The 24234-nt window shown below is 40.1% G+C and overlaps 1 protein-coding gene across 1 annotated transcript in view; it reads left to right on the forward strand.

The window, feature by feature from the left end:
• The first annotated feature begins 29 nt into the window (after positions 1-29).
• BCAS1 (brain enriched myelin associated protein 1) overlaps positions 30-24234 on the forward strand; it is a 48564-nt gene continuing 24359 nt past the window's right edge. The window contains 9 exon segments of the mRNA XM_083801463.1: positions 30-99; positions 102-175; positions 177-285; positions 4908-4981; positions 5096-5177; positions 12796-13376; positions 18877-19035; positions 19604-19648; positions 23779-23919. Coding sequence (XP_083657589.1) covers positions 45-99; positions 102-175; positions 177-285; positions 4908-4981; positions 5096-5177; positions 12796-13376; positions 18877-19035; positions 19604-19648; positions 23779-23919 — 1320 coding nt within the window. The 5' untranslated portion in view covers positions 30-44.

The raw sequence follows: 24234 nt of genomic DNA on the forward strand, positions 1-24234 counted from the left end.
AACCGCCTGTAAAGCCTCAAGGACTGTAATTTTGCATGTCCTGAATGCACGGCCAGCTGCCTGTTTGCTGCTCAGATTGTTCTTGGGAGTTTCTTGTTTGCTTTGGGTGAGTCATCTCAGTCCTTCCTTCTCCTGTCACTTCTTTGTTGTCTATTGTCTGTCCATTTCTTTGCCTTAGCCACCGACAATCCTCAGATGCCTTTGTCCACTGGTGTCATCATACCCAATACGTGTCCAAGTTTTCTTTGCCTGCAACAAAGCAACTGAGAGCTGCACGGAAGGAAGGTAAGGAGACTTTCTAAAACCCTGTCCTGTTATTAGTCCTTCCTTGGCTCCTCATGAATCAGAGCAGGATCTGCTCCTCTAGCTGGCCACTGGCTGACACGTCCCCATGTGCACCTGTTCTCCAAGAGGCAGGATTTAGGAGAGGGATGTACTGGGGAGCTGAGGATCCAGTCCTTGCCCTGGGACACCTTTTTGCACGAACTGATGCCTCTAGGTCCTTCCACTGCCTCTAGAACATAAACAAATTTATTTAGGTCTTTCTCCAATGCTTACAGAGCGGGTGTATCTATAATGAAAGTATATACACAGCAAACTAGGCACAGTTGATCTTTTTATTTTCTGACATTTAAGTATAACATATGGCAAGTTCTGGTGTGAAATTAATTGAATCTGTATGTACTTTTTATATTAATAAACACTGTGACACAGGCAATTGTAATATTGTAGGTTGGTCAATACATTAAAAAGGTCAGGCTTATCTGGCTTTAGACAGAGTACACAGTAGATTTTGTTGTAATTTTCTCTCTTAGTTTTCAAAAGTTTTACCACATTGCAAAGACCAAAATAATGCTTCCGAGAGTGAGAGAAAAAGACAAATTTTGCCGAGTCCTGAGCTCATGCTCGGGGCATACTACAGTTCATGTAACACAAAAATAATGATAAAAACCCTATTTCTCTTTTGGATTCCCTTCTTCATTACAATCAAAGCAGTGAAGCATAATTTGGGACAGGAACTGTTTCTGAGCTGTGTCTGACCCGGAGGCTAGTAGCAAATGTTCCTTTTTAAACCAGTCAGGCTGCATTCCAGTGGGTCTGAGTGAGCCCCCCACGAGGATAAAATCCTTGAAACCTAAACAGAAAATCTGTATCTAGAAAGGAAGCCCAAGGATGAGAATGTGCTTACTCTGGTTCCTCTTCATTTCTGAGGGTTTCTTTTCATTTTGGAAAATATGTGTATATATATGTTCTTGCATCAGGGTCCTCTCTTTTCCCCTCTCAATCCCTGAGAATTGCCTTGTCCTGTGTGAATAAAATAGACATCTTGCCAGCAACACCTCTCAGGTCTGGTGAGGGTTTGCTCCATTCTCACGGCTTACTACAGAGACCAGCTTTGTGTTTATCACATGTAGGACAAAAAGCACAGACAGGGCTGCCTGGTGGTTGCACCACTCATAAATAACTATGATTAATATCTGAGACATACCAAGAACACCCAGCGGACAGACCGAGTCAGCACCCAAGCGACAGTGTAGGACTCTGCCCTGGGTTTGGCTGGGACCGAGCTAGTTTACCAGGACAGACTCACAGCAGGACACAGGTTTCCAGCAGTTGACAATGTCTAGTTCTGCTCACTAGAAACAGGTACGTGGCCAGATCTTGAGAGCTCCTGAAGACAGATGTTGTGTATATAACTTTTGTTGGCACTGGGAGCCCCTTATTTTTTCCTAAATCCTCGTGGCTCCGCATTTAATAATTTTAGCTTCAAGCAGACCTGAGAAGATGTTTCAAATGAGAGAAAAATGATTTATTTGTATAAACTAGAGGCATGAGCACTTTGGGAAAAATGTAACCATTTATTTTTTTTGAGCAGAACTCTTTTTTTTTGCAAATCTGGAGCCACATATGCATGCAGTCAGAAGCAGTAGTCTCTGCAGCAGCAATTCCTAGATGCTATGGCAGAAATGAATAGCTGTGACATTGCTTGCTTGGCATCTTGAATTTCTGCCAGTTTGATACCATTTTGTATTTGTTATCATTTCTGCCAATACTCAGTTTTGTCTATAGGTGGCAGTGACCTTTCATTTTTTTCTTTAAAATAAGGCAGGAGCATGCATGCATATACATTTTACTACTTTTACTGGAGGATCTGGGCCAGGATGGTGAGTTCTGTATGCATAGAAATGGCCACAGACTTGTCACTTTTTTTTCTGTATCTTTTTGCCTCAGAGCATGATAAAAAGGCAACTACTTACACCATACAAAAACCAATGCAATGCAATAATCGACTACTGCTGCAAGAAGGTAAAAGTCTGAAGAATTATAATATACATGCTTGATGGAGCGCTGCATTCGGTGCTCTGGGGACATATTCTGAGATGGTTATGTAGGAAGTTAGTCCCGGTCTTTTATCAAAAATAGCCTCCAAGACTTTTCCAGCTTCTGGTAAAGTGAAAATCTTTTAAAATTGCATGAGGCCTTTGTGCATGTTTTATTTCAGTCAGAATTATAAACTTGACTGTAGAAAATGGGTGATTTTTTCTAGGACAAAATATGCCAGAAATCAGAGCCTGTGATCTCTGCTCTGTATCAGTTAAAGATAACTTACTTGACGTGAGTAGAGCTGCATCAACAGGAAACTAGAGTAACTGAGAATCGAGCTACAAATCATTGTAGAAATAAATAAGAAAAAATAGGAATTTGCTTCTCCACTCCCCTCAGATATATGCTTATTTCACAGCACATGTGAAAAAGGAAGCACGTAACCTGCAAATATTCCACTCTCTGCTTAAGTTGTCTCCTGGCATAAACCAGGAGGCCTTGTGAATGGAAAACAAAAGTAAATCCTCCAGATTCAACTAGATACTAAATTTACCATTGAGACTAAGCAGCAGGATTTGAATCTTGTTTTCTTCCCTTCTGATAGGATAATACTTAATGTTGCTAGGAGACAGAACTACATAGCAAGGACAAGAGGCCATTGTACATCCACGGGGAGATGTTGGCTCTTTTCCACAATAAATCAGAAGTTCTGATTTATAGTGGAAATATCAGCTGAGAAGATAAAATCCCTGTAAAACAACTCGGCAGTCTGAAATCAAGGCTCAGAGCTACAGCCACTATTTCTGCAGCGCTTCTCAGCAGCATGTGGCTGCCATTTGTGTTTCAGCATCAGCGGGGCCGTTCAGTGTCCAGCTCAGCACTGGGCACTCAAAGAACAAAAACCATGCTTGGAAGAGAGGCCCAGCTTGGATTTCATGTCAGCTAGGATGCAGCATAAAACAGAAACCAGATCTGAACTACCTCTGTCAAGCAAAAGTTTGTAGATTGAGGTTACCAAAAAGTGCATAACCAGCTGGAACTCTAGACAGTAACTGGAAGCCGAAATGAGAGGTTCCCCCTCCTTCCGAGATTCAAATTCTAATGAAGGTGATTTAGCAAAACTGGTCTTTTCCTCCTTTTCTCTTATAGTCAAAGGCTGTTTAGTCAAAGCGCTAAGGAAAATGCTCTTCCACACCTCTGCAGCTTCACTGGTCCATAGAGGCACACAGCACCGCAGCAAGGAGCAGAGGAGCACTTGGCACCCGTGGTGCCCGTGCAGGAAATCCAGCAGGATGAGCACTGAGGCTGGAGCGGGCTGCAGCCCTCAGCCTTCCTCTCTCTGGAGACCTTCCTCTTTCAAGGCGTGGCTCAGAAGCATCTCCCCTTATTGTTTGCTTGTGCAGCTTTAAATGCTCCATATGTATATATATCCTGAGCCAAAGTCAACAGGAGCCTTCCTCCACCCTCAGCCTTCAACCGTGTTGCAGGGAGTGTGTTTGGTCCCAAAGAATTTACAGTCCGCAGGGCACATAAATACACACATAAATACACACATAAAAAAAAACACACATAAATAAGGGGAAAAAGACAACACAGTTGAATGTATACTTCTACGTAGGAAAGATTGAATTGAAAAAAAATCTAAAATTGAATCAAATATACTGCTCCTTAAACACACTTTAAAGAAATAAGAACAGTTTAAATAAACGTTGAATTATCTAATGACTTAATGTTAATTAACTAGATAGAATTATGCTTTTGTTGCAGTCAGAGATGTGACTCCAGTGGGTGTGAACATGAGAAAGCTGTTTTAAACTGCCCAGTTTGGGTAGCAGTGATGTCAATGTTGTGGCAACACAAGATGCAGCGTGCTTGAAAAATGCATCCAGGACCACAGATGAAGTCAGCGGTGGCTGGTTTGTGTTGGCTCTGTCTCGCTGCAGCTCCAGCTAGCTGAGAAAACATCACTCGGTGCATCTGTGAGCTGCAACTGACCCGTGAAGCTGCCTAGAGCTGCCCCATACTTTCACAGCCATATTCAAAGGGATAGTTTCTCTGTAGGATTTGTTATACAGAATAGCCTGCCACACAGGGCCAGATTTTCAGAACTAACACGTGAACGTGTGTGATTTCTTTGCATGCTGTCCCTTTTCTGTTTGTCTTTTTCTCAAATTAAAAAAGAAAAAATAAAGTGAAACCCCACAAAGCTGCTGTAATTCATTCATATTATTTGGTCTTTGTCATTTTATTCTGCTACTAATTCCATACGTCTTTCCTATCTACTGAGTCCTAACAAATGATGCTGGAGTGATGGTATCTAGTTTTCCTCAAGAAAGAAGAATTCATTAATCTGTGCTATTTGCAGTGAGCAGCTGTGACCCCTGTGTGTAATCTGGTTTGAATACTTCTGATGGGCGCAGACTGATGACAAGGGCAGGTGCTTTGGGGAAAGCAGGTGGGGCTTACAAGGAATTTAACAGGCTATCAAAGTCTGTCACCATTGGCTGTCTCTTAATTTTAGTTAGGTAGTAAATCTATTAATGAGAAAGAAGGTACATTTTCTTTTTTCTCCCATGTCACAGGAGCTATGGGCAACACAGTGAGTGTCCCAGAGGAAGTTAAAGAAGACAATGCATACCCAGTAATAAGTGATCAGGTAATCAAGAGCTGCCCATTCTCATCTTCCTTGACTACAACTTATTGAGAAGCCAATACCTTTCAAATGCCCTGGTGTATCTAATCCTAAGAACCATTTTATCTGGTATTTCAGGCTCTATCTGAATCTCCTACCAGTGTCAAAAATGGATCTGCTGTATTTGTTCAGACTCATCCTCCTGCAATGAATGGTGGAGGTATGTACTGGGTAGCGTTTATGTCTCTTTTGCCACCAGACAGAGAGAGAGAAGTTTATGCTGGAGCAACAATAAATGATGATATACAGTCTCATATCAAAAGATGAGCTCATATTTTGATTCTTACCTATGAATCAACATATGCAGCTGCTCAGAAGCTTGAGAGTTAAAAATATTTTAAAAAATGAAATAGGAAATTAATTCTAAGTCCTCTGGAATCTGTTTAATTATTCGAGGAGCTTGGTTCTGCTGTTGGTCTCCCAAAGGGTTTATTAGACCATAGAATTCGGTTAGCATGAGGTATGATAGGACAGGCACGGTTTGACACTGGTCTCTTCCAGGGTGTCCTGTGATAAACTGCTGCTGCTGCTGCTGGAGTACTGGAGGAAACTATGCCTCTAAGAAGTCTCTGAAGAGTCTCAGAGCACAAACTGGGGCATAACGTGTCAATGACACTAATGCAAGGATGAGCTGGCTTGTTAGCGAGGCTCTGTGTTTGGGGGGGATGTGATGGGAAGCTGTTCTGCAGGATGGAAGGAGGTAGAAGTGCATGTTTCTGAGGGACAACGAGTTGTCTTTAAACAATTTCGTGGCATCCCTGATGCTAGCAGGGAGTTACCAAGTGAGGTCATTGTGCTCAGTTGCCAGACTGAAATATCTGCTAGTGTGGAAACTGATAGTTTGGAGGGGATGTAGGAGATTATCAAAAAACAAACAAAGAAGTTACTGAATGTGTCTAAGAATGTAGATCTATGCAGGCTAGAAAGTAAATATGTTAAACTTTAAAACATTTCCCAGCTTCTGTGGAGGAGTAACTTCCAGGAGGCAAACGTCTGTGTTCTTGGTCAGTATGCTTTCCTTTGCCAAGTCCATTCTCAGTCAGAGCAGCATACACAGAAGTCTGCTTTGCTCTCATTTTAGAGGTAGTATGCCTTGGAGAGAGAGGGGCATGTCTGTCTAATCTGCAGTGGTATCTTCATAAATTAAACATAACTGTGTCACCCTAAATTTTCTAGAATTGAGCTATGGCACAGTAGTTTAGAGAGCTAGGTAAGTGAAAGCTGAGAATGTAGTGCAACTGAAAATACTGCCAGAGGTTAGTCTTATTTACTAGAGGTTTATTTAAACTGTGTTATAAAAGACTAATGTTGTAACCATGACCACCTCTCTACTGTTATAGGATGTTTTGGATGTTATTCAGCAAGTACCTGGGTAACTGGAGCATAAGGGTGGAGTTTTCTCTTTATCCGTACATTAACAAAATCATGTTGATAGGCCCTTGTGCGTAAACTGGGGGTGTTAGTCTGGAAGAAGAACGGTATCTGGCATGGCTTGGCTCTTCCACAGTGCTTTTTTATACATTGTAAAGAACAAAAGGACAGAGATATCAGGTACTTCTGCGGGGGTGTGGGTACGTCACTGCTGAGTTAGTGCATCCCACTTCAGACCTATTTCATGGTCCTATTTCATAACAGGACACCAACCAGACTTTCAAGTGGTGGCAAAGCTGAACCTTGGGCTCCCTAGGGAGAGGTGCCTGTCAGCAGCTGAGACCTGCTTTAAATGTTCACATCCTTTTTGAAAATCTGGTGTGAAGTATATGGCCTGACCACTAAAAATTGGGCTGCAAACAATCTTAAGAAGTTGTCTCCACATATTCACGGGCAATTGCTCTCAGCCACAGATGTGTGTGTCTCTCTCCTTGTCTTTCAGCACCTCATTAATTCCTCCTACTACCTCTTGTTGGCTTTGGAGCCTTCTTGACCAGCCTTCAGCAGTGCTCATTTGTAGCAGCGTTGCTACATTTTACAACACTGAAGATCCAGCCAAGTTAATTTCGTCAGTGTTTTCCTTGTATTGGATTTATTTCTGTTCTCAGAATATAATGAAAGCCAACTATTCCCTCCAATCTCTGTAAGGAGAGAAAATACTCTATTATTTGTTGCTAAGAGAAACTTATCAGTCTGTTACATCTTAAAAAAATAAAATAAGAGAAGTAATCAAGATAGGTATGGGAATATGTAGATGGTACTGATTACAGTTCAGAATCTCAACTCTGTGGCTAATTTCTTAATGTCATCTGGCTATAAGAAATCAGTTTAAATGGTTGTCCACTGAAAAATAAAAGCCTGTAGTTGTGTTTCTGATCATGCAAGCTAGCAGGGTTCTGGGCAGTAAATAAAAGCCAGATGATTTACATTGTCTGAAGTCTTAGGAAGTAAATGTGTGGTGGTTTGTTTTTTTAAATACATAAAATGAAGTTTTACTTAAATGGATTACCTAATTAATGTAATTATTAAACTGTTTTATGTAGCAAGTTGAAAAAATTGGCTGGCCTATGATACTATTACTCATATTTTAATTTTATTAATGTTTAAGCAGCAGTTAAGTCATTAACTATGTAGATAGCACCGAAATTGCACTAGTTCCTATAATTTAATCAAGGTGTTGGTGATAAAGAAGTGTGAGTGTTTCTTGGAAATAGAAGTTATTCTTATAGAAAATGTAGTTGATAATTCTATTTAAAAAAAAAAAAAGTAGTGATCTATTTTATAGCCATAAAGTGAGCATTTCTAGAGAAGACAACAGAGCTGCAAAAGGCAAGTGAAGCAAGGATTTTATTAGTAGACGTGTTTCTGGCCTTTGTCTTGTTAGCTTGCATTTTTGTGATTGCTAGCGATCTGACCATGTGCTCTGTGTTACATAGTATAGTTGATAAATGAGTCTATGAAATCTATATCTGCTAATATAATGGGAAAAAAAAAATAATGCAGAGAACTAACTTAATACGACTAGGGGAAGTAAGGTTATTTGGAAGTGCCCTGTAACCATCTGCTTCACATCTGGGTGAGCAGATTGGTGACTGGTTCTCTGCTGCTTCTGCTCAAACAGGCTGACAGACGTGTGGGCTCAGGGATTCTTTCCATTGCTTGCCTTTCCTGCTTCTGATTACCAGGGCTGCAGACATTGCACAGTGCTATCATCCACCTTCTCTTCCTGTAAAGCCATTGAAGCAGGAGTGGTGCCCTTACTGCTACTTCTTGACATCTTCCTTTGTGAGCAAACGGTTAGCAAATTTGATCCTGACTTCTTAATGTGTTGTGCTGGCCTTTTTGAATACTAATAAAAGTGCTTGGTGGACAGGCGAAGGGAAGAAGGACAAAACTAGCAGCAGTTTATCTCTGGGACTTGCACTGCACGGAGTAGAAATGTAACAGGAGGACAAAATGGGGCAAAAAGCCTGCATTTGGGTGGTAGTTACATATAGGTCCTTAAATGACCCACTTAATAATGCTTGTGAACAGAAAGGTTGCACAGGGAAGAAAAGTTCAGTTAGATGCAACTTATGTCCAGAGGATAAATTGGTTTCAGCAATTATTTTTTTTACCAGACTGTATCTAACTCAAGTGAGCTTATTGCAATATCTGTCCACCTATACAGTGTGAAATGCGATACATTTTATTTATTTATTTATTAAAGAATGATCATTGCAATTCTCATTGCTAGTTTCTTTTCCTCCATATCTGTTAACGTCACTAAATCTGTTAGGTAAATGTCAATGTTATTTAACTTTGTGAAATTATTTTTCTTAGGGCATATATGTTGTCAACATTATTTACATGGGACAAGAAAGATTGCAAAAGAATATTAATGTATTTTTCATTTTAAGAAAGGGGAGAAAGTCTTATATTTGGAACTCTAATGCTTCTGAAAATTCATGTAGTCTCATCACAACAGTGTGTTTTTTTTTGGGGGGGGGGGGATGTCTCCCATGCAAACACTAGATGGATTTTTTTCTGTTGTCCAAAGCAACAATAGCAGAAAACATCTTCTCATAGCATTTAGTTTATGGCATGTTCTACACAGCAGTAGTAATTCCATAGCAGGAGACATCTATGTGAGGACCGTGGCAATTAAAGCTCTACCTCATTCAGCAGCTAAAAATGAGTTGCTGCACAGCTTTTTAATCAAAAAATTATATGTCAAATCTAGCAAGTTTCAGAAAAATATCCTTACCTCCAGGGTGTTCTTACTCAAGTTGGACTTTGCAGCTCAAGTGCTGCTTTTTTTTTTTACACATCCTGCTGAAGTAAAGGGAAAGAAGGATAAACCTGTAGTGTGGTTATCTGTTGATAAACACTTGACAGTGAAATGCCTGTGTAGTAGTGGTATGAAATGTAATCTCACAGCAGTGCTGCAAATTGTGTGTTGATTTTAGTTTCAGAGCTGTTATTAATCTTATTCAGAGTGAACAGCTTTGATCCACTTGCAGAACTGACCTAGAATATTGGAGGCTTTGCTTTTATTCCTAACTCTGCCTCTTGCAGAGTAATTTGGAAAAGAATGGTACTTCTGTGTCTGTTTAAAAAAAAAAAACAACTTTCAAGTCTGGCTTATGGCTGTCTATATATGAATGAATGCAACAAATGGTGTGCTTTTATTATCAAGGCTCTGACAGATAAATGGGATAGTGGGAGCCTCCTGGGGGGGTACAGAGGTTTAAAGTGCTCTAGAATAGAAACAACTGAGAGGAACAAGCAGTTGGGATTTGAGTTCAAGTGCCAGTGACCTTGCTAAGAGGTGGGTTAAGCTTCAATCAGCTAATTGGGAGAAATCAGTTGGAAAGAGGCATCTGTGAAGATGTTCCCAAATCTTGTGGACATTGTGCATTTACAACCAATAGTAAGAACTTGGTTAAAAATGAAACCCCTTGTGGAAATGAAAAGAGGATGAAATGGAAGTGCTGAGGGGTTGAAAAACGTTGTCAAAACTGCAACATTTTCGTCCAAACAATGTGATTTCAAAAACTTTCTCCTCCACAGTTTGCTGAGAATATGGCATGAGTCAAATCCTTCTGTTCAGCCCACCACATGAATGTCTCCTCTCTGGTGGTAGGATCTGCCTTGCCTGGTGTCTGAGCAGACTTTCCCTGAAACTGTTTGAACTGTTTTGACACAAAAGACATGCTGCAGAGCTCATGCCAGTGATATTTTCCAGGTCTTTCATTCCTTCCATGATAATTAGAGATAAAAGGAGTTTGATAGGTTCATGAGCTACTTTTTGTTTAGTTAGTTTTCTTAATGATGAGCTTATACGTCTATTTTTATAGTAAAGACAGTTTTTCTGTACTTCATTTTTAATCTATTACATAAAACAGAAGTTCAGCATTTATTACAATTATTTTCCAGTGGATGTTTTTTTCTACTTTAGCTGGGGAAGGGCTTGCTTCTTTACTTCCTTCCCAAGTTTCCAACTATAATTAGAAGTCAGTGCTTCAGTTATTTTTTCATAGTACTACATGAGGCTTAGGAAACTATAACTGACGCCTAGTGGCACTGACCGATACGGTGGTGGTAAAATAGCTAATTATTTGTACCTTTTCTTTGCATGTCATTATGTTGAAATAGGTGTTCACGGAATATTGTAGAAGAATATTAGTGGCAAAGGAGTCTTGCCAGCATGAGTCATTTTCTTACATGAATAGTAACAAAGAATCCGGGGAAAGAAATTTTCTCTATTAGAGTGCACAAAGAAATGAAAATGTATTTACCTGGACAGAACATGATGTACTGAGGTGCGCTGGCCCCTCTGCATGCTTGCATATGCACAAAAAACAATAAGAAAGCAAATGTCAGACTTAAAATGTTGGAAGCAGAGAAGCTGAGAGGCAGCCCTCCTGGTGGCTGGTGAAGTGCTGGCCTCAGTTATGAATCTTGCAGCAGCAGGCCTTGCTTTGTCAGCTGTTGCTCCTGCTGCTGGAGAGTATTTCAGTAAATTCACTTGATGTAAATGCTGGCATGCCAGCACACAGTACATCTTCTTTCTTCTTCTTTTTTTTTTTTTTGGAAGCCCCCCACCTCCTGATAGGTGGGACGAACCCTGGGCTGTGACCAAGGAATCCAGCAGGGACTTCCAGTCCCTGGATGCTTGCTGATGGGAACTGGGCAGTGTTTGTGGATGTGGGCTCTGCTCTTGTTCTGCATAAAGATGTGGCCAGGAGCCCTGAGCACAGCCACAGGAGGAGAGCATGAAATGGATAAGGACATATGTTGTACCGTGCCTGCTGCTGTCTGTTATGCAAAATCCTTGGTGGGGAGGATCAGAATGTTAGTGTAATTCTGCTGTGAAAAGCTAACTAGTAGTTTTAGAAGCTGTAATTAATCTGTTCAGTTTTCCCTATCTTGAAAAGGAATTTTAGAAATGAAACAATGCTGAAAGTGTGTACTGTGGAAGACAAGCATTTTAGTCAAGTTTTATTGGCAACTAGCGTTTCATTTCTGTTACACTAAACTGCAAACGGCATAATATTGACTAAAGACAATTACAATTATTTGAAATGATTTTCCATTTTACACTGAAACCAACAATTTTTAAATTGAAATTTAGCAACTCAGTTTGACAGTTTAGCACAGCTATAATTAAGTAGACCTAAATTTATGCGTGAAATGTGTGGTGGTTAATGACAGGGAAAACAGATACATATTCCAGCCAAAGCAGAGAATAGAAGCTCAAAATGTAATATTTACCTCTGTACAAGATTCTTGTTTTCAGGGGTTTCACACCACATAAGCTGTCTGACTTGGCCTCCCATACACAAAGCCAGATATAAGGGATTTTTTTCTCATTTTTGCCCCCTTTTGTCTTCTATAAAGCGATAGCCTACTGTTCCCATCTGCACATACAATATTAGGAATTTTCACCTTAACTGTCTTACCAAAGTGCCATTGTAATATAAATCATAAAACATACTTCTAAGATGAAAGACTTTTTAAATCTAAAGTGTAATGGCTATGTGAGGCCACAAGCAGGAATTACTTGTGAGATTTTTTTGTTTGTTTGGGAGAGAAATGTAATAGAGCCATATTGCTTGTGGGTGAAAAAATTCAAAAACAAAAGGACAAAAGGCCTTGCTCAGATGTGATTTGTAACTATTCAAATCAGGCTTAAACTAACCTACAGAAAATAGAGGAAAAAAGTAGAAATTGCACTATAGAGAGTAGGCAGCAAGGCAACAGCATTGGAAAAATGAATGAAATATGTTGTGACTGCACAGGCCTTGGGGAATTTGGCAATCCAGGAAACAAAATCAGTCCTCTCTGTCTCTAGTCTTTATTTATGTCTAGCTTTGACAAAGGAAAGTGTAATATTAATGTAAAACTGTCTTAAGTTTTATTGATGCTTTCACATATAATGTCTTTAATTGGAAAGTAACATATTCTCAGATGAAATGAAATCACCCAGTCCACTTGGTTAAAATGCTGAAGGCATCAGGGCTGATTTTTTTTTCTAGCATGCCCGCCAGGCGGAGCGCTCCAAAACCCCAGCCACGACCTGACACAGCTGAGCAGGGGCTGCATGGAACACAATTTGTGCCAACATCAATGAGGAATGACAGAGGAAGGAAAATCGGATGGGCAGGTCCAATTGATGAGCTGCAGCTCATGTTTAGTGCAGGAAAACAACGGGGTCCTGAAACAAGCCACGCTGTGTGTGGTCCTCCCTGGGGCTCCACGTTCTGAACTATTTAGTTTATTAAGGAGCGAAGTGACCGCAATTAATTGTACAACCCGTATAACTTTGCTGTGTGGGATAATTGCTGTTTTATGCTTGTTTGCAGTTGATGCGAAGGCAAGTGTTGCGCGGGATAATGCGGCCGCTTCTTCCCCGAAGACAAAGGAGCAGAGCGCCGGCGCTGCGGGCGGCGAGGCTGCTGGGAGCACTGCCAGCAGGGCCCTGCCACCTGCTAAATCCCGCTCTGTCTTCGCGTTTTCATGGTCTGTACCAGGGCGTACTGAAGACCCAGAGTCAGACTCATCAGTTGGATCGGCGAAGCTTGATCTCAGCTCGGAGGCGCCCGACGTGAACAAAGCGCTGAGTGACAGCGTGGCCTTGCCCGCGGCAGCTGCGCCAGGGCCTGGCGCCCATAAAATCCTGGCCCAGGCCCAGTCGGCACCAGTGCCTCACCACAGCGGCCTAGCGGCACCTGGGACACCTGAGGGAGAGGCTGCAGCCGCACCAAAGCCAAAACAAGTAAACTTTTTTGACAAGATCTTCAAACTGGAGAAGGGGAAGGAAAGGAGCCAAGAGCAGACTCCCACCCAGAAGGAAACGAGGGCTTCAGACGCTCCTGACGGGTGCAGTGCCGTGCAGGAAGCCGCCGGATCACAGAGAACTTCAAATGGCATCCCACCGGGGAAGGCAAGTGCTGGGATAGGAATTTCCATGTCACGCTTAATGACACCTCCTAGGAATAATAACTGTAGCCCAGGACAAGCTGATGCTGTGGTGGCTCAGCGAGTGAATTGGTGTTGCTCTTAAAATTATTGTAGGTAACCCCTGGAGGGGTGGCTGGGAGAAGAACCCACGGCAGAGCAATAGCAGCTCTGATGCCTGCCCCATGGCTCAGTGCTGGCACCTGGCTGAGGGTTTCAGTTCTTTTGCATTGCTGTGAAAGGTGTAGGCAAGGTAGCTGTGTTCGTGCTCCAATAGTCTTAAGAGTGAACAGCCGCCAGCTACAAATGAAGGCAAAATTACCTGAAAGCAAAATTGTTTCTTGTGATTGATGAGCTTGGAGTTTGATACTGGATGGTTTAAATAAATTAGTATAAGATGGTCACTTTTCTTGAACAATAGCTGCTTGTTGCATCCCGCACATACCAGCAAAAGGAATAATATACAGTAACAATTTTTGTGCTCGTTGTGACTTTTAGTCAAACAAATGCAGTCTTTAGAACTGATTTTTACAGGAGGAGAATGCAATATAGAATAACCTATCTGAGAGAGCTTGCTAGTCAAAGAAAGGAGCTGAAAATAGGCATGAATTCAGTGTGGCTTGTTAAGCATCATGGAAATTTGTTGCTGCTTTTAGTAGTAAACACTTTGTAGCCCTAATGCTAGCATTTTGTCTAAAGCAGAATGGCAGATAGTAATAGAGGAGAGATTTTATTCAACTTCTTCCTTATTTATTCTATCGTCATCAAAACCAACTGGTCAGAACTAATCCAAGTCCGCAGTAGTCCTGTGTTACTAGAATAGAGGAGTGTAACATCTCAATTGTCAGATCTGTCACTGGTATAGTTCATTGACTATAGTAAAGTTTCGCTTCAGCCCAGATGCATACCTGAAACAAAAATCTATTTTTTAAGGACAGTAGGATAAGATTTTTATACCTCCTGCCGAGTCTAATATCAGTAAATGCACTGGAGGATTCATTTTCAGCAACCACTGAAAACGTTCATCCCCTGGAGTGTGAATAAGTGGCATACTCTTACTAGTCTCACCGGAATAGTGTCAGCCAAATTACCTGGTGATCTAGCTCAAGCCCCGTCCGATATCTGGAACAGGAGGAAAGCAATAGTTTCATGGCCTCCCTATCAGAATGTGTGTGTAAGTGCCATTCTAATGAGAATCGTTTTTATTAGCTTAGTTCAGGCTTTTAAACAACTTTTGCTGCATAATCACTAATGCTTTTAATAGTGTTGAACGTTTGAGGTGAGCTCACTGCTTGTACTGACAATGCTGCAGGTTATCCCCAAAGGTCTCTTCAATTTCTATTCTTTGTTGTTTCTATTTTGTCTCCTCAAAATTGAAGTTTTCGCTAGTTGTATAAACTTATTGCAGTATTTTTGCAAATTAGTTTGTAAGACTTAAACGTTACGCTTTTGACCCCTGCATTTCAGAGGAGGCACCCATCACCAGTGTCTCTGCTATATACGTGCCTTTAAAGAATCTGTAGTCTCAACCTAGCAGAATACCAAGTGTTTCACTACAGAAACAGAACTTGATCAATAATTCAGAATGAGTAACCTATTCAGTGCGTTACTGCCACATCTATTTGCAGCTATAAACTAAAGTTTTTCAGCTTTATAAACTCCCCACAGATATTACTGACTAATAAAAAATAAAAATAAAAAAAGAATAAATTTTGCCTGTGGCTCACAAGAATAGTTACTTTTATAACCAAATGTAAAATTCATAATTTCCAATTTTGCTGTGATTGTGAACTACAGACTGAAATGTCATGGTTCCTGCTCTGGAAGTACTACAGCATGAAACTTTCTCTAATGAAATAACAATCTAAACTAACTTTAATCAGAAGTCTGAGCTAAACATCTGCTGGTAACAAATAGTGATGTTAGAAAAGTTCAAGCAAGTGTTTGTAATAAGTGTCTGTCAAGGGATGGGGCAGAACAAGAAAATCAAAACTCTTTTTGCTAGTCCAGACAAATATTAGCAGCACTGTTCATTCAGACCCAAATTTGTATATCTATAACATCTAAATTTGATTCATTTTGAATTCTGTTCTGTTCTTCATCTTATTCATATGCTGAACTTGTAATGGGGATAATAGGAAATCCCAAGCACTAATCAGCTGTGGGGTGTTTGATATGTGTAAGTATTTGCACGATCTTAGCACGTACAGCAGCTTTTTTATGCCTGGTGCCTGCTTGAGCACAGGTGTCACACTTAACAAAAGTGCCTGTACATCTTTCACATGCATGCTTAAAGCTGGAGCATTGGAAATGTTTGAGAGCTCACAAAATCAGGGTTTAAGTTAGTGTAAATGAGTCACAAAACTATATAAAAACATAGAGTTAAATTTTAACCGTAAGTTTTGTCTTTCATTCCTCAAATATACAAAGGAATATGTGTTGGGGATGGGGGAGAGTTGATAAGGACCTTTTCTGGGAAAGATAGAGCAGCAAAACACTTCTGACATGTTGCCAGATCTTAACTCTGTTCCTAAAACAAAGGCTGTGGCTCTGCCTTGCAGCACAGTTGCCTTCTGTTTCCTCTAAAGTTGTTCATTCTCATGTAGGATGGAGGAATGACCAAATCTAATTTAATTGCTGTTACTGTAGTAACTTCAAACAGTTACCAAATAATCATACTAAAAATCCAGATATTGCTGCCAACTGTCTTTTTTTTTTTTGGTGGATTATGGCTTATAGTATCTGTAAAAGCTAAAGAAAAGTTTCCCTGAATTGAGTGCCAGCACATAACAAATAACATTGCTGGTAAGTAAGAGAGAGACTCCACAGTTGTAGCTCGAGCTGCACAAACATTCTGTGTTTGGTGAACCACTCTTTATTTTTGTGGTCTACAAAACTACATTCAGAAGACAGCATAATTAAAACAAGGACAGAATTCATGAATTCATGAAGCATTTACTATGTAAGCCAAAGAAAAGATAAATTATATGCCTGAAATGTTTCACTGAGCCATGATTCATACAAACAAAAGTGCTGGCAGGAATATATTCTTTTGATATGTTTTTCTAATGACTGAACTAAAGCTACAGTATAAGTATTTAAGGTGTTTATTACCCCCAAATTTGGCTCCCCAAAGCAATGAATTGAGCATTTACACAGGAACTGTTAACTTCTAATGTTGACTTTCTTCTTCTGTTATTTCTGAGTTTTCTTTCATTATTATTTGCCTTTGGGACTTTGCACAGCATATTACACAGTGCAGAGGTTTTTGTGGTTATTTGGCTGTGGCTTAGAAAACGTGGTATTGTAGGACTTTGCACTATCTCTGCTTGATTTTTATGCTGAAGGCCTGAGCCTGTATTTCTTCCTACAGTAGTATCCCTATGAAAGCACAGGATGGATCACTGTATCTATCAAAGTCCAGCTCTGTCCGTGTAGCAGCAGTCTTGGCTTGGGAATTCTGGAGTAGGGGCTCCTTGTGCCATGGGTCACTCCATGGCCCGTTTGTGTTCTGCAAGCCTGCAGGGATTTTTGGATGGCGTTGGGCTTGAAGCTCTGCATGGTTTGCAATAGCTGCCCCATCTGGGCAGTGCGGCGGTAGCAGGAGATGCATTTCTAGTGCTGCCAGTCATGGTGACCGTCACCTCTGCAACTGTTCCCGGTGGTATCTGCTGCTAATAATAGCTGTTTGCTATAGTGTCTAGCAAAAAGAGCCCTTCCTCCTAAACAGTATGCACCTCAGCAGGGTTTGTACGTGTGTGAAAATAATTTATTTTTCTTTGATAGCATCAAGTATCTTGTTAATGAAATTTTGTTTAGCAATGTATATTCTGCTTTTTGCTTCTTCGATCCCTTGACTCATGCTTCTGTTGCCCATTTAATATCTGAAATAGAGCCAGCATTTTTCACAGAACCAAAGCTCTTTAGATGGCATCCCCGGAGGAAGGGCTGCTGGAGCTGGTGTGGCCGCGTGTGTTCTGCATGGGACATATTGTTCTTGGAACGGCTCGGGCCTGTAGCTGGCAGCTGGACAAAGTGGTGTGTTAGAACCTTGCGAGCAACTCCTAAATAGCCTGTTGAAACCTTCTGAACTACTGTGCTGTGTTTCTTCATGGGTAAATTTGGAAAATGGTGGGTGGAGAATTAAACAGAATTCTGTTCTTGCAAGTCAAACGTATGTTTAACTCCTTAAATGCTGCATTGAGACTGGTCACTCCACACTCATCTTTCCTGATGCCAAATTAGCCCTCTGAAGTTTTAACTCGTTTATATGTGTTTATTCTCCTTCCTTCAGTGACCTATAGAAATGTAGGTTCTTTACAAATCCTCTATGAATACTGCTTTTAAATTCCTTGGTACAGGGAAAGCAGTCATTGGGGCATCTAGCGCCCTAAAATCTGCTCCTCTAGTCACTGCTTCCTAACTGAGCAGATGTGTGCTTCAGTCTAGCTGAAGATAAGTTCTGGAGAAATACAGCACTACTATGATGGTCCATTCAGTTAAGTCTCAATTTTCCTACCAAGGTCACCACAGTTCACTGCTATAATAAATGCAGGGCTGGATCTGTCAGTTATAATACAAACAGATAAACAAAAGGGAAGAGTGTTGTTGATAAGACTTGGATATTAATAATTATGTGTAGTGCTCTTTAAAAGGAAATACTGAATTGGACATGAGAATTTGTCTCAAGCTGTTTTCTCCTGCAAAAAGTTTGTGTTGGCTTTACCTGCACAGGCTGAAAGCAAAAGTGTCCAGAATGGCAGAAAAAAATAGTGCAAAGAGGTGCCAAGCTCTCCAAAACTGGTCTAAATGTTGTTTGTTTAAAAAATAAATAAATAAAAATAAAACAGACCCTTGTCTAGGTTTCTAAATAGAAATTAAGTAATCTTTAAGAATATCGCATACATGTGAGTGCTTGAGCACTGGGAAACTATTTTGGGGCTCTGGTGAATGTAATTCCAGGAGCAGAGGAGACAACTCTGTCTCAGAAGAATTACTTTGTGTTGTTGTTGTGTGTTTTTTTTCTTTTTAACCTATACCATGTTGGTATTTACTAGATAAATTATTTCTGGAGTTGCAGAATAATAGGGTGTCGGAAGCAATCTTTGTATGGTACAATCAGACACTGAGCGAGCCATCAAAGGCTAAAAATCTCAGTGTTTGTTCCTATTCACAAGTTCAGCTTTGAAAAGAGAAAAGCAGTGTTGTTTAGGATGCTGTGTGCAACTTTACTTGTGTTTGTTATACTTGGTAGCTCAGAACAATGTTCCTCCAATCAACAGCAAATGCTGAATATATTAGAAAAGAGGGGAAAGAGATGTATAAATGCTCAATTGTTCTGAATACGTAGGCTGGAGAAATATGGTTGGAATTAGGGTTGTGACTGAGCAACATAATGCAAGTCACAAATGTTACTTTTGCATTCCACTGGAAATCAAGCAAGCTGGGACTGAGGAAACTGCCCCATTTTTTTTTTTTCCTTCTAGGAGATAGATGACTGCAACCGAAGAGACCTACGGCAGGACTTGGCAAGTGTCAACAGTCTCACTGCTGAGCAACCTGCAAAGGCAGAGGTAAACCAAGACAGCCCCCAGGCAGCTGCTGCAGTGGACAACCACTCCGTCATGAGTTTCTTTAAAACGCTGGTAAGCCATTGCTTTCCTCTACGTCTTAAGGCTATGGCTCAAAATGAGTGCTTGTAAAAACCCCTTGTGGATGTGCTTAGCTAAATGTAATGTGCTCTCTGTCATGAACACTGAGGAATAATGAAGCCAAATAGATGTTTTAGAGAATGACAGGAGATGATAGAGAGACGTAGGTACGTTGCAGTTTTGATAAAATGACTCTGAGAACTTCCTCTGCTGCACAAGTACTTGTAAACCTGTAGGTGTTTAGCTGTCTTAAATATTTTTTGCATGTTTAAATATTGATTTGTAAAATCTTGAAGTTCATTTGTATTGATTTTTGGTTGTAGAATCTTCAGTAACACTTTTGCTCCAGGTATTTTTCATCTTTGCCACTGCCTTTAAGTTACTCTTAAGAAATGTTTGTCTTAGAAATTTTCTCATATGTGAGAGGAAAAAAAAGTACTTTCACCTCTGTGCTGGGGGGGAAAAACCTGCTAGTTTCAAACAGATGAACTTTCAGATCTTTTGAAAGATTGAGTTGGGTATGACTGTTTTTTGTGGTGTTTTTTCCTCAAATATATTTAAGGTCTCACCAAGCAAAGCTGAAACCAAAAGTGAACCTGAAGACAAGGTAGGCAAATTCCTTGTTCTGTTACCGGTCACTGTTTTTTAACACAGGTATTTATTCTTCATTGTATTGCCTCTTCCCCTACTGATAATATCATTTGCAGTCACAATTTAAAATATTTTCCCTCTGAATAAATTTGAAAGGAAGATGAGTATGAACAGTGTGATTCCTCAGATCATATGGTGCAGTTAAGATCAGATTTGTAGCATTTCTGTGAAGTTAATGACCTGGTAATGATTTTGGCTCTTACTCTGACTTGCCCTTGATCTGAAGAGTCCAAGTCCTTGCAGTGAAACCCTCCTGAGTCCACAAAAGCTCCATTTTCTCATAGAGCCGAGCAAAGTGTACCGTTCTTTGCATCCTGTAATGCATGTGGTCATCTCCGTTACCTCTTTGTACGTCTGCAGCACTGCAGGAAGGACACGTGAGGCCTCCTGCCTACAGCAGCTCCTGGGTTATATGGGCAGGGGCAGCACAGCTATCCTGCCCCCCATCTCCGGGTGTGGGAAGATGGGGAGGATCATTTTTGTGCTGAAATCAATAAGGAGCAGTGGGAAGCAGAAGGGAGGTCCCAGTGCTTCCTCTCTGGGACTCTTCTGGCTGAAGCACTCTTGTTTGTACCATGCTACAGTTGGAGCTAGTGGGCTGGGGGGAAGGGGTGGGCAGAGGTTGTTTTTTTCTTTTTTTTTTTAAATGAAGGTGAAAACATAATCTTTTAAAATGGAAAAATGTAGGTGTTTAAAGTATTTTCCTTCTCCCTTCTTTCCCATTGTTAAGCTAGTGCCAAAGCTTGTAATTGCTTCAACAGAAGCAGGAGTTTGCCAGATGATCTGTATTAAGCTGCCTTCTCCTCCTTCAGTGTTTCATTAGCCTACAGGCATGTCACTGACTGTCTCAATGACTGGGAACTCCCAAATTAGATGTTGCTATAACTAGAACGTTTTGGTTTTTTTCTCTTGCAATGTTTGTGATAAAATTTTAAATAACACAAAGAATAAATCACTGAAAACAAGAAGTTATTTCCATGCATCTATTAGGTAACAAAACTCACTACTTGCATCAACATTTGTTTTCTATCCCATTTTTATCCTTTGTCCTATTCAATCTTCACATAGTGTGGTACTAAAACGGTGAATATTTTTTACAGGACTTTGTAAGTACATTCAGCTTTTATGTACTTTTTTATGTAACTTTTTTCAGTACTTTTAGCTCAATTCTGGAAGCTGTTAATCAGGGCTGATCTTTAAGATGTCCAGAAAAGTTAGTTATCAAATTGCACCATTTTAGTGAGTTTTGTATCTCTTTCTACACATTCTGAAAAATCCAGCTGTTCAGTACATTTTGCATAATTTATCGTGTGCTTCTATAACAGGTAACTGGTGCAGGCGTATCGTAATTTGGAAACAAATATGCTGTTTGGGTTTGGTTTGCTATCACACCTGTGAGGGTAAACAAATCCAGATGACTAGCAGGATATGCAAACTTTTTCATACAAGTTAATGGGAGTTGTTTTTTACAGAGAAATTCTTTATCTTCACTAGTGCTTTCCTGACATAAAGAATTGAGTTTTCACTATATTCAGTAAAAATACACTAAAGTAGTTAACATGTCAACAGCCATAGAAAATTTGCAAAATTTATAGCTGATATGTATAATGAAATAATGGTCAATTCCCCCCTGAAAAAATAACTTCTGTCTTTAACAGTCGTGTTCTCAAGTGTGACTTTCTGCCTTATTCAAGCTGAGCCTTTCCCAAGTGCCAGGTTTTGGATAGGTTGGTTGGCACTGGGACCACTAGGTATTTAAGTCCTGGTCACGCTTTCATTTTGGCTGCCTATGCACCTACTTGTTTTGTGTTCTCCCATGGCTAAGAGGACTGACAAGCGTTCTTGTAATTCTGAGAAACAGCTCAGCAAAGCACGGCAGCACCCTCCCTCCTGGTGAAATGCAGAGGTGTGCAGTATCGCCGAGTTCAGCCTGATGCAGAAAACCTGCTGTCTGTGCAGCAATATGCTGTCATCAATGGTGCCCCTGGCTTTAATCTGCTGGTTAGAGACATGTATGTTTTCAGCAGCATGGGCACACCCTTAATGACTGTCACTTCATCCGTGTAAACACAGGAGTTTAGCCTACATAATAAATAATACTGAGCTGAGTCAGACATCCTGGGATTAATCGATCTTTTGCAAGTTTATACTAACCAACATGGCATTCGTTTGGATCAGATCTGCTCCAGACCACCTATCTGAGCCTTCCGTAACTGCTTCTGACAGTTATGACACTGTACATGTGGGAACGCTGCACTACAGCAGGGAAGTACAGCCAATTCTGATGCGACTGGCTGCAGCCTCTCCATAGCACATGGCATTCTGCTTCATTCAGTGACATTAGATGCTTCTTACAATCTTGAAACCAAGATCTCAGCTTAACATGCTCAGAAGCGTTATGTTCTGTGTTTTGGACCTTTCCTCATATCCTGTTCATTGTAGTCAGCCACAATGCTTGATGCTTTATATTATAGATACTATAGGCCAATTTGTTTCTTTGGAGTTTGGGTCACTTTTCCCGTAATTCCTGGAATTTTTGTCAACTTCTTTGAAAGCTCTCCTGAGTGTGAACACTTCATCTTTCATTTAAAAATAATTAAAATGATTTAAATACCTGTATATAGATAGGTAGATAGATAGATTGGCCTATAGATGATTCTTAATTAAATCAGGAACTAGATAGCCTAAGGAAAATGTTATGGGAATCAGAATGAAGTCCTGGATACTAGCAATTAACAATAGAATATTACATCCAAAAATTACATAACAAGAATATTACATCCTACTTTGTCCTAAGTAATCACAAATACATCATCTTTAAAACCTGACACTGAAACACTGCAGAGGGAAGAATGCTACCCTGTATTTGTGATTAGTCATATTGTGGGCATATGTACAAGGCTGTTACCATAGTGCAGACTCCTGTGTTAACTTGTTTGGATGTTGAAGCTCAGTTAAGCAACTTTCGATATGTTCGATTTTTGTCCTCCATTTTTTTGTTATTGAAAATTATGAAAGTGACGGGGAAGGAGGGAGAAAAAAAAAGCCATTATTCATAACAGTAAAACTTAATCTTTTTTTCTGCAATAATACACAACCTTGCAGAGGGTTGTGTTGAAGATTTTGGGGAAGGGGGGAAAAGACAACACTGAACAATGACGTTTTGAGGAGGTTCTTGGCTTTTTAAAGATTATTTTCTAATGTTATGAAAAGTTAAATAGAACATTTTTTAAAAAAGTTACTCAATTTCTTTCCCAAGACTTGTAGAAAAGTCATGTAATTGAAAAGACCCACTTCTGCTTGATGCAGGGTAATTTAATCTGCTTTGAGCTGCAGGTTGTCTGCTACCACTATTTTAAAATAACCTGATATTACTTTTTCCATATAGACATCAATGTCAATGTTTTTCTTTGATACTTAGCCCTTTGCAATGTATTTTTCAATGAGGTGCTTAGAGGTCCTGTCTCTAATTTCAATGGGTATTGACTCCCAAAATCAGCGGGGTTTTTTTGTAGGTGCTTGGAATGGAGTAAAAGAGGAATGGTGCTTTCCAATTCAACAGTCTTAATATCAGTAGATCATTAATATTTATGATACACAAAATTAGCTAGAAATAAAAGTATTAATGCAGATTTGTAATATTGTTACGTAGCATATCATGAATATTCATACTGTGTTCTTCATAAATACTTCATTATGCAAAACACTTTAAAGCCCCTATAAAACTGGGGGGAAAAAGTTTAAAAGGAGTTTTCAAAGTGATATTATCTGCCCAGTTTACAAATAACCCCAAATTCAGTTGATTACTTATAAAAATAAAATAATACCGAAGCTTAAATTTAATGAATATTTGGGCAAATTGATTTAACTTTGAGTCAAGTGGATTACCATAGCTTTTATTTTTCATTCACTACTTCACTACTTGTTGCACTGAGTAATTTGGGGGGGGGGGGGAGAAGGGGGATGTGCAGAGCAAAAAGGAAATGTTTATTTTGAAAACAAAGTATGAGTGTTTGAATCTTTTTCATGAACAAACTATACAAGTTCTGTAACAAGTACTGAACTTCAAATGATGTTGTACAAAAGGGATCGAAAGCAGAAAAAGGCCATGGTGGGCAACCTGCTCCGAAGACGGTGCCAGAATCCCAGACTAAAGGAGCCAAGAAAAAGAAGGCAGAGAGTCCCAAGCTAGGACACAGTACTTTTAGCAAACTCTTTAGGCATAAGGTCTGTATGAAACCCTAGAAAGAGCAGAACCCTGAGCAGTAACAGATGGTTCCTGTCACAGAGTGGAATTTAATTGGTAACTGAACTCAGTCTGGCCAGCTGTGCTGTGCAGGGCTCTGAAAACCAACAATGTGAGCGTTTCTGAGCCGCGCGTTGTAGAAACAAGCTTAGTGTGCAATGTGTCACTTGTTGTTGTACCATCTGTGAATTCAGGATTCTGAAACAATTCCTCTAACCTGCCGAGCTTCATGCTGCACAGGTTATGCTTACTAACACCTGCTAAGCTTCATTGGTCTCTTAAAATAAAAATAAAAG

Source organism: Anser anser (assembly GCF_964211835.1).
Source record: "Anser anser genome assembly, chromosome: 16".
NCBI classification, from domain to species: Eukaryota; Metazoa; Chordata; class Aves; order Anseriformes; family Anatidae; genus Anser; species Anser anser.